Source organism: Corylus avellana, chromosome 4, assembly GCF_965113065.1.
Source record: "Corylus avellana chromosome 4, dhCorAvel1.hap1.2, whole genome shotgun sequence".
Classification (NCBI taxonomy): domain Eukaryota; kingdom Viridiplantae; phylum Streptophyta; class Magnoliopsida; order Fagales; family Betulaceae; genus Corylus; species Corylus avellana.
Genome location: NC_142493.1, coordinates 28,429,435 through 28,439,503, shown reverse-complemented (window position 1 = coordinate 28,439,503; position 10,069 = coordinate 28,429,435). Strand labels below are relative to the sequence as shown.

Sequence of the window (10,069 nt, the reverse complement as noted above, 5' to 3'; positions counted from 1 at the left end):
ACAAGGAAATACAAAGAGACAACAAATACAAGCAAATAAAAGCAGAATAAAATCTCCTAAACCAAAAATCAGCAACCCCAGCGGTGGAGATGGTTGAGACGCGGCGGAGGGAGAAGATGAAGTCGGAGACGATGGTGGATGGGCGTGATAGGTGGTGGGGCTGCCATAGGAAACGAGATCGGACTTCAAAGAAACCAAATTGGAGAACCATGACAAAACCGAACGAAAAGGCTGTAGCCGCGGCTCTAAGGAGGCGGAGGAGTGTCGGAGGAAGGGCTAGTTGGGATTTCAGTTGAAGATGGGATAAATCACACAAGGCGATGGATAAAACTGGAGAAAAGAAATCACCGGTGAAAGGCATAATAGAGAGAGAGGAAGAGGGATAGAAGAGGAGAGGAGGAGTAGGAAAAATCAAGTCAGCCGTTCTACCCACCCCAAGTCTTGCTTTTCTCTTTCTGGAGGCACTAGAGAGAAAAGAAGAAAACCCTAAATAGGAAAACTTGTTTCTTATCAAATGATCTCTCACATGCTTGAGTGTAATCCCCATTGTTTTCTTTGCCAGCAGCACTCAACCGATTTTGTACTTAGAAAAATGGATACATTATATTAAGCAAAGCCAGATAAATGAAACAATCAACGAGAAAGATTTTTTTTTTTTTCATAAGTAAATCGAAAAACCAAACTGAAAACAAATACAAGAAGGTAAAGACGAAGCTAAAGACGGTGAAAAAAAAGGGGGATAGGGAATCCTTCCCACTTACAAGGAAAAGAAGGGCCAGGCGGATGATAAAGAATTTTGGTCAACTCAAATGATAGTGAGGAGGCTTGAAAAATGTCATTGGAAAGCATTCCGTCAAAAGTTTAGCCCAAATTACTTTTGCCAAAAATAATCCAAGTTGCAATAATGCAATTGACTTGCTATAAAGCAGTCTGGAAAAAGTTGGGGAGGATCAAGAGGCTCTACTATTGAATTCTCTTTTCTTTTTTAGTGGGATTTTCTTATCTGTTTACGATTAAAAACCTACCACTCTTACATGACCCAAACATTGTCGGGCAAAGAAATGACAAGCATCATCCGTAGCCACAACATAAATCTCATGAAAATTAATGAAGGATTGAATTATATGCATCATCCAACATAAACAACAGAATAGGTTAAAAAAAAATCAATGAGGGCAGACCAAAATAGCACCCACACGAAGAAACAAACATAAAACCTCAAGCAATTTTAAAGGAGCCAAAAACAGGTATATAAATACTAAATTAAAAACCTTAAATTTAAATTAACTCAAAACATCCACAATAAAAGGGTGTTAAAACTCCCGGACTCCACCACTGGCAGTGTGTTGCCACCGCCTGTCTAGCACCCAGTTCTGGGTGCGACGACCAGACATGGAACACATAAAACCAATAGAAATAAAACTAGAGACAAAACCGACTAGAAATTGAAAAGGCACACAGTAATACAGATATAAATTGTTCAAAACATCAATGAAAATGGGCGAACGCACAATTCACTTCTTCTTGGCAGCAGATTTGGTAACCTTAGCACCAGAGGGATCCTTCTTCTCAACACCCTTGATAACACCAACAGCAACAGTCTGGCGCATGTCCCTAACAGCAAATCGACCAAGGGGCGGGTACTCAGAGAAAGTCTCAACAACCATGGGCTTGGTGGGAATCATCTTGATAATCCCTGCATCACCGTTCTTCAAAAACTTGGGCTCCTTCTCGAGCTCCTTACCAGACCGCCTGTCAATCTTAGTGACAAGCTCGGCAAACTTGACAGCAATGTGGCAGGTGTGGCAGTCGAGAACTGGGGCATAGCCATTTCCAATCTGACCAGGGTGGTTCATGATAATGACCTGAGATGTGAAGTTAGCAGCTTCCCTGGCAGGGTCATCCTTTGAGTTGGATGCAACAAAACCACGCTTGAGATCCTTCACAGCAACGTTCTTGACGTTGAAGCCAACATTGTCACCTGGCAAAGCCTCCAGAAGAGCCTCGTGGTGCATCTCAACAGACTTAACTTCAGTGGTTAGTCCAGTTGGGCCAAAGGTGACAACCATACCAGGCTTGATGACACCGGTCTCAACACGACCAACTGGGACAGTTCCAATGCCACCAATCTTGTAAACATCCTGAAGAGGGAGACGGAGAGGCTTGTCTGAGGGCCTCTTGGGTTCAGAGATCAGGTCAAGAGCATCAAGGAGAGTTGGGCCCTTGTACCAGTCAAGGTTGGTTGACCTCTCAATCATGTTGTCACCCTCGAAACCAGAGATAGGAACAAATGGGATTTTGTCAGGGTTGTAACCAACCTTCTTCAGGTAGGAAGAAACTTCCTTCACAATTTCATCATACCTCGCCTTGGAGTATTTAGGGGTAGTTGCATCCATCTACAAAGAACAATAACATAAATTGAGTGATAACAATAGCACAAACTACAACTTCAGCCCTAAAAAAATACCCATGGTTGAACAACTGAGAATTTTCACATTAGATAAAAAGATACTATTACTCATAAAAAAACACTCAACCAGCGCCACAAAAGAATAAATGTATTTAAGTTCAACTTGGAAAAGGTAGAAAGCTTAGGACAAAAACTAATGTAAAAAACAACAGGATATATATAATACAGAGGCAATAAAAAAGAAAAGAGAGGGAGGGATTTGAACCCTCAATAGTTCTTTGTATAGAACTATACCACTTGGCCATCTCTCTTAGTAAAAAACCAAAACATATCATCCAATAAAGTGGGCACCCATCAAAGCATAGGACTGCATTTCAATTACTGCCCATAAATGCCATTAGTAAATATCAACATTGCACTTATCAATAAAACTTCTTATTACTTATCAAAAAAAAAAAATATCAACATTGCACTTGCACTTGAGGGTGTCCCTTTATCAGATGAAACGAACTAGGGAGGGGCATCTAATCATCAGATAACAAAGCATAAACAGAAACAATGAGACAATACCTTGTTGCAGCAACAGATCATCTGCTTGACACCAAGGGTAAAGGCAAGGAGAGCATGCTCACGGGTCTGGCCGTCCTTGGAGATTCCAGCTTCAAAACCACCAGTGGTGGAATCAATGATAAGGACGGCACAGTCAGCCTGTGAAGTCCCAGTAATCATGTTCTTGATAAAGTCACGATGTCCGGGAGCATCGATGACAGTGCAGTAGTACTTGGTGGTCTCGAACTTCCACAAGGCAATATCGATGGTGATACCACGCTCACGCTCAGCCTTGAGCTTGTCGAGCACCCAGGCGTACTTGAATGACCTCTTGTTCATTTCAGCGGCTTCCTTCTCGAACCTCTCGATCACACGCTTGTCGATTCCTCCGAGCTTGTAGATCAAGTGTCCTGTGGTGGTCGACTTGCCGGAGTCGACATGGCCGATGACCACGATGTTGATGTGAACCTTCTCTTTACCCATTCTAAATCACAAAACTAACTGCAAAAGAAGATTAAAAGGGGGGAAAAACATGGTTCTGTCAGATTGAATTAAAGATAAAATTCTCAAAGATCTACAAAACCAACAAAAAAACTAAAAAAAAAAAATCATAATTATGATGATATTCCATTGAGCATGAGAAAAAGGCGCATGAACCAAACGCAAATTATTCTTTAAAAACACTTTACAATGTTATAGAAAAGGGAATACAAACCTAGATTTCTTCTTTCATATGAAGAAAAATATATAAATCAAAAGCATGACTAACAAAAAAGAAAATTCATCAACTTATTAGCGAGGGAAACATTATGATAAATGACAAAGATCGATTCATGTCGGATCAAAAAAGTCGCACAATCCCTGAATTGAATCTACTAAACTACAAAACTCATCCGCATCAACATCAAATCTAAAACCAGCGAACCCAACTACGAAATTTGAATACCGAAAAAATCAACAAAACTTACATCAAGAAGAAACAGATCTAACCCAACTAACCAAAACATAAAAACAAGAGAAAAATCAACACCAAAATGCAGAGACTAAACCAAATAAGCCCTTTAAGAGCGTAAAAAAGAACACAAACAGAAATTAATAGAACAAATATCACCGATCTACTACGCATAAGAAGGAGAGAACAGTTTTACGCACCTTAAGCTAAGGCGGCTGAGAGAGAAACCCTAAAACCCTGAATGAGAAAAGGCAGAGAGTGAGGCAGAATGTGAGTGCGTAAGGCGAGCGCTATATGCCCTATTTATAGCTGAGGGACTCGGAGATATCTAGGGTTTCTTCGAGCGAGGCCGTGATTTCGTTCTTTTTTGGTTCACGGTTTTACCCCTAACTAGAGGCTGCAATAATGATTTAGTCGTATATGCTTGTATAACAAGTAAAAAGTCAACCACACAATCGGGTTCGGGTATTTTGGACCATGACCGGGTATTTAAAATTTGATATTGACCGTCCTTCTTTTTATCTTATTAAGAGCATTATTGAAATTTCCTCTAAATTAGTTTAGAGAAAATATCTTTCAATCCATTTAAAATAGTGTCAACTATCTTTAAATATTTAAAACGTTAGTCTAAATTAGTAAACGGTTATTAATGACCTTAAGAATTTAATGTGCGTTTTAAATGTTTGTAGACACTTTGCAATATTTAAATGAGTTGAAAGATATTTCTTCTAAACTGGTTTCGAGAAAATTTCTGTCCTCATTATTTTTTTTTTTAACTACTCACTTTTTTGGAGCATTTCTAGCAATTTCGCTATTTTAACTATCAAGTTTCACTATTTGATTTAATTTTTTTTTTTTTTCCAAAGATTTCTTTCTTCTTCTTTTTTTAACTTTTTTCAAAGAATAGAGAATGAGAGAGAAAAATTATATTATTTTTTATTTACTTGATGAGTGAATAATATTCACTAAAGATAGTGAGTAAGACTATTCATCACCAAACCAAAATTACTATTTTAGTGTGATTGTTGGGGAGTGTTTTTTTGTGATTTTTAGTGATTTGGCTCACTAAAATAACCAAAAAAACAAAAAAACTAGTTTGGGGAGATCACGTAATGGTTGATTTTTTGTAATTTTTTTTTGTTTAGTTTGTACGTAATATAAATATAATAAGTGGTTTTACTGTATTTAATAGTGTTTTATGCTATAAAAGCTGTCTTATATTTTGAATTATTTGTTAATAATTTTAACCAAAGTATGGATACACTTGATAAAATTTTGACAAGTGTTTTAAATTTTGAATTTTGAAAAAAAATAAAATGTAAGAATTGATTTGGTTGGGGGGCCGACTCGTGGCCATATTTGAGAAAGGATTCGGCTTCTTTGCGGTAGTGAAAACTACTGCATATATGCTGTTAAGATTTTGGATGGCTCAGATTTAATCTATGTCTTTCTAACTCAAAAACTCACACAGTCTCTTTTCCTCCGTAAAACAAAATAAAACATCTATTTCCAATGAGAGTAAAAACAAGAGGAGTACGCAAAATTAAACATGTTTAAATTTAGATTCAGACACAACCTCAAATTTAATCCATGCCTTTTTAACTCAAAAATTCACTCGGTTTGACCAAACAACAAACGTCTCTCTTCTTCCATGATATTTTCTTCCATCAAACAAAACAAACCTCTATTTGCTACTGGGAAATGAAATTTGTCATAATGAAAATCTTACTTAGTTTAGATGCCTATAGCACCCTCTTCTCCCTCTTTTAAAGATGTCTGGTTAGTACAAAAGAATTGATTTGCCTTTCATAAAAACATTTTGAAATACTCAAAACCATGATTGTCATAGGTGATTTGAGCGCTTGCACAGACAATTACATATGTACTCTTAACTTTCAAAGTCTATGCAAATAAACTAGCAAAAGTTTCAAAAAGAGTCCAGTAAAAAAATTCAATATGCTATGTGATTTCAAACCAATGAAGCTCGTTACGAGCTTGACTTTAAAAGCTTTGCACTTACCCTATTCTTTTCGGAAGTGAAAAAAATAAAAAAGGAAATCTCATGTAAAAACAATGAACAACAATAAACTATTTGGCCATTTCCTCTGTTTTAGCTTCATAGAACAGAGCATAACAGAGTGGGTTGCCCACATTTTCAAATGTGAGCAATGTGCCTGATGTAGTTTTGTATGTAATGGTTAGAATATGAATTGTGGTTTTCAATCAGAGCTAGAGTAAAGATTGCTTGCATGTCTTATTGATCTTCTAATCTCTCGCTCCCTTATATCTGTGAGATTTTTATCATGTAAGACTGTTGTTTACTATCTTTTAGAACTTAAACACGATTCATGCCAAATGTTGTCTAAAAGCTCTCATGGGCATGCATCTTCCTGTGGACATCTTTCTCCATTATCTGGAGACGAGAGACAGGGGGTTGTGTCTGAATCTAAATTTTAACATGTTTTTTTTTCCTTACTCCTCTTATTTTTACTCTAACTGAAATTAAATGTTTTTTTTTGTGTCATGGAAGAAAAGAGACTGAGTGTTTGAATTAAAAAGGCAAGGTTTAAATCTGGGCCGTCCAAAATATTGACAGCATATATGTGGTAGTAAAAACTACCGCATACAAGCCTAATCATTTGAGACAAATTGAAAATTAATTGAATAATAATAAAGTAATGATTAAGTGATTAAATTTAACTTTCGATTAGCTTAAACTTTTAAGATAAATAGTAATTTAACAAGGTATTTGAATCAAAGGTCTTACGATTAAACTTTGACTTCATCAATTAAATATTTCACGTGTGAAATGAAGAGTTAAAATAATGGTTAATTAATTAAATTTACCTTTAAAAGTGTTTTGTAAAAATTAAAATTAAGAAGTTATTTTTCATATAATAAGAATAGAAAAAATTGTGGCACCACACTCAAGGCCCCGTACCAATCGATTTTGGTTCAACATTATTAATCTCCCTTTTCAATTTTTCAACATTCTTACTTTTACATCACATCAATCACTTTATACATAAAGTCAATTATTTTTTATTACTTTTTAAATTTTAAAAGAAAAAAACACTGTAAAACAATTTTTTTTTTCCTTTTTTTCATACCATAACATTTACTTTTTCACTTCTTCTTGGCAGCAGATTTGGTAACCTTAGCACCAGAGGGATCCTTCTTCTCAACACCCTTGATAACACCAACAGCAACAGTCTGGCGCATGTCCCTAACAGCAAAGCGACCAAGAGGTGGGTACTCGGAGAAAGTCTCAACAACCATGGGCTTGGTGGGAATCATCTTGATAATCCCTGCATCACCGTTCTTCAAAAACTTGGGCTCCTTCTCGAGCTCCTTACCAGACCGCCTGTCAATCTTAGTGACAAGTTCCGCAAACTTGACAGCAATGTGGCAGGTGTGACAGTCGAGAACTGGGGCATAACCATTTCCAATCTGACCAGGGTGGTTCATGATAATGACCTGAGCAGTGAAGTTAGCAGCTTCCCTGGCAGGGTCATCCTTTGAGTTGGATGCAACAAAACCACGCTTGAGATCCTTCACAGCAACATTCTTGACGTTGAAGCCAACATTGTCACCTGGCAAAGCCTCCAGAAGAGCCTCGTGGTGCATCTCAACAGACTTAACTTCAGTGGTCAGTCCAGTTGGGCCAAAGGTGACAACCATACCAGGCTTGATGACACCGGTCTCTACACGACCAACTGGGACAGTTCCAATACCACCAATCTTGTAAACATCCTGAAGAGGGAGACGGAGAGGCTTGTCTGAGGGCCTCTTGGGTTCAGAGAGCAGGTCAAGAGCATCAAGGAGGGTTGGGCCCTTGTACCAGTCAAGGTTGGTGGACCTCTCAATCATGTTGTCACCCTCGAAACCAGAGATAGGAACAAATGGGATTTTGTCAGGGTTGTAACCAACCTTCTTCAGGTAGGAAGAAACTTCCTTCACAATTTCATCATACCTCGCCTTGGAGTATTTAGGGGTAGTTGCATCCATCTACAAAGAACAATAACATAAATTGAGTGATAATAATAGCACAAACTACAACTTCAGCCCTAAAAATATACCCATGGTTGAACAATTGAGAATTTTCACAATAGATAAAAAGATACTATTACTCATATAAAACACTCAACCGTAATGTAAACAGCGCCACAAAAGAATAATGTATTTAAATTCAACTTGGAAAAGGTAGAAAGCTTCGGACAAAAACTAATGTCAAAAACAATAGGATATATATAATACAGAGGCAATACAAAAGAAAAGAGAGGGAGGGATTTGAACCCTCAATAGTTCTTTGTATAGAACTATACCACTTGGCCATCTCTCTTAATAAAAAACCAAAACATATCATCCAATAAAGTTGTCACCCATCAAAGCATAGGACTGCATTTCGATTAATGCCCATAAATGCCATTAGTAAATATCAACATTGCATTTGCACTTGAGGGTGTCCCTTTACCAGATGAAACGAACTACGGAGGGGCATCTAATCATCAGATAACAAAGCATAAACAGAAACAATAAGGAGACAATACCTTGTTGCAGCAACAGATCATCTGCCTGACACCAAGGGTAAAGGCAAGGAGAGCATGCTCACGGGTCTGGCCGTCCTTGGAGATTCCAGCTTCAAAACCACCAGTGGTGGAATCAATGATAAGGACGGCACAGTCGGCCTGTGAAGTCCCAGTAATCATGTTCTTGATAAAGTCACGATGTCCGGGAGCATCGATGACAGTGCAGTAGTACTTGGTGGTCTCGAACTTCCACAAGGCAATATCGATGGTGATACCACGCTCACGCTCAGCCTTGAGCTTGTCTAGCACCCAGGCGTACTTGAATGACCTCTTGTTCATTTCAGCGGCTTCCTTCTCGAACCTCTCAATCACACGCTTGTCGATTCCTCCGAGCTTGTAGATCAAATGTCCTGTGGTGGTCGACTTGCCGGAGTCGACATGGCCGATGACCACGATGTTGATGTGAACCTTCTCTTTACCCATTCTAAATCACAAAACTAACTGCAAAAGAAGATTAAAAGGGGAAAAAATCATAATTATGATGATATTCAATTGAGCATGATAAAAAGGCGAATGAACCAAACGCAAATTATTCTTTACAAACACTTTACAATGTTATAGAAATGGGAAAACAAACCTAGATTTCTTCTTTCATATGAAGAAAAATATTTAAATCAAAAGCATGACTAACAGAAAAGAAAATTCATCAACTTATTAGCGAGGGAAACATTATGATAAATGACAAAGATCGATTCATGTCGGATCAAAAAAGTCACACAATCCCAAATCACGAATTGAATCTACTAGACTACAAAACTCATCCGCATCAACATCAAATCTAAAACCAGCGAACCCAACTACGAAATTTGAATACCGAAAAAATCAACAAAACTTACATCAAGAAGAAACAGATCTAACCCAACTAACCAAAACATAAAAACAAGAGAAAAATCAACACCAAATTGCAGAGACCGAAGCAAATAAGCCCTTTAAGAGCGTAAAAAAGAACACAAACAGAAATTAATAGAACCAATATCACCGATCTACTACGCATAAGAAGGAGAGAACAGTTTTACGCACCTTAAGCTAAGGCGGCTGAGAGGTAAATCCTAAAACCCTGAAAGAGAAAAGGCAGAGAGCGAGGCAGAATGCTAGTGCGTAAGGTAAGCGCTGTATGCCCTATTTATAGCTGAGGGATTCGGAGATATCTAGGGTTTCTTCAAGCGAGGCCGTGATTTCGTTCTTTTTTTGGTTCACGGTTTTGCCCCTAACTAGGGGCTTCAATAACGATTTAGTCCTATATGCTTGCTTAACAAGTAAAAAGTCAACCACACAAGCGGGTTCGGGTATTTTGGATCATGACCGGGTTTTTAAAATTTGACACTGATCGTCCTTCTTTTTCTCTTGTTAAGAGCATTATTTTTTGGACAGAAATTTTCGCCAAATTAGTTTGGAGAAAATATCCTTCAATACATTTAAAATAATGTCAACTATCTATAAACATTTAAAATGTTAGTCTAAGTTAATAAACTATTATTAATGATCTTAATGACCTTAAGAATTTAATGTAAGTTTTAAATGTTTATTGATACTTTGCAATATTTAAATGGGTTTAAAGATATTTCCTCC

The 10,069-nt window shown here is 37.5% G+C and overlaps 2 protein-coding genes across 2 annotated transcripts; both read right to left on the bottom strand.

Annotated features, from left to right (window-relative positions):
• Positions 1–1,252: 1,252 nt before the first annotated feature.
• Positions 1,253–4,220, bottom strand: LOC132177706 (elongation factor 1-alpha). Its single transcript, XM_059590136.2, has 3 exons — positions 4,112–4,220; positions 2,981–3,460; positions 1,253–2,396 (listed from the first exon to the last, which is right to left on the bottom strand). The coding sequence occupies exons 2-3, from the start codon at positions 3,440–3,442 to the stop codon at positions 1,515–1,517; spliced, it is 1,344 nt and encodes a 447-aa protein (XP_059446119.2). The 5' UTR covers positions 3,443–3,460; positions 4,112–4,220; the 3' UTR covers positions 1,253–1,514.
• A 2,633-nt stretch (positions 4,221–6,853) lies between these two features.
• LOC148586574 (elongation factor 1-alpha-like) lies at positions 6,854–9,612 on the bottom strand. The gene is made up of 3 exons (XM_088515319.1): positions 9,521–9,612; positions 8,462–8,941; positions 6,854–7,919 (listed from the first exon to the last, which is right to left on the bottom strand). The coding sequence occupies exons 2-3, from the start codon at positions 8,921–8,923 to the stop codon at positions 7,038–7,040; spliced, it is 1,344 nt and encodes a 447-aa protein (XP_088371445.1). The 5' UTR covers positions 8,924–8,941; positions 9,521–9,612; the 3' UTR covers positions 6,854–7,037.
• Between the last annotated feature and the right edge of the window lie 457 nt (positions 9,613–10,069).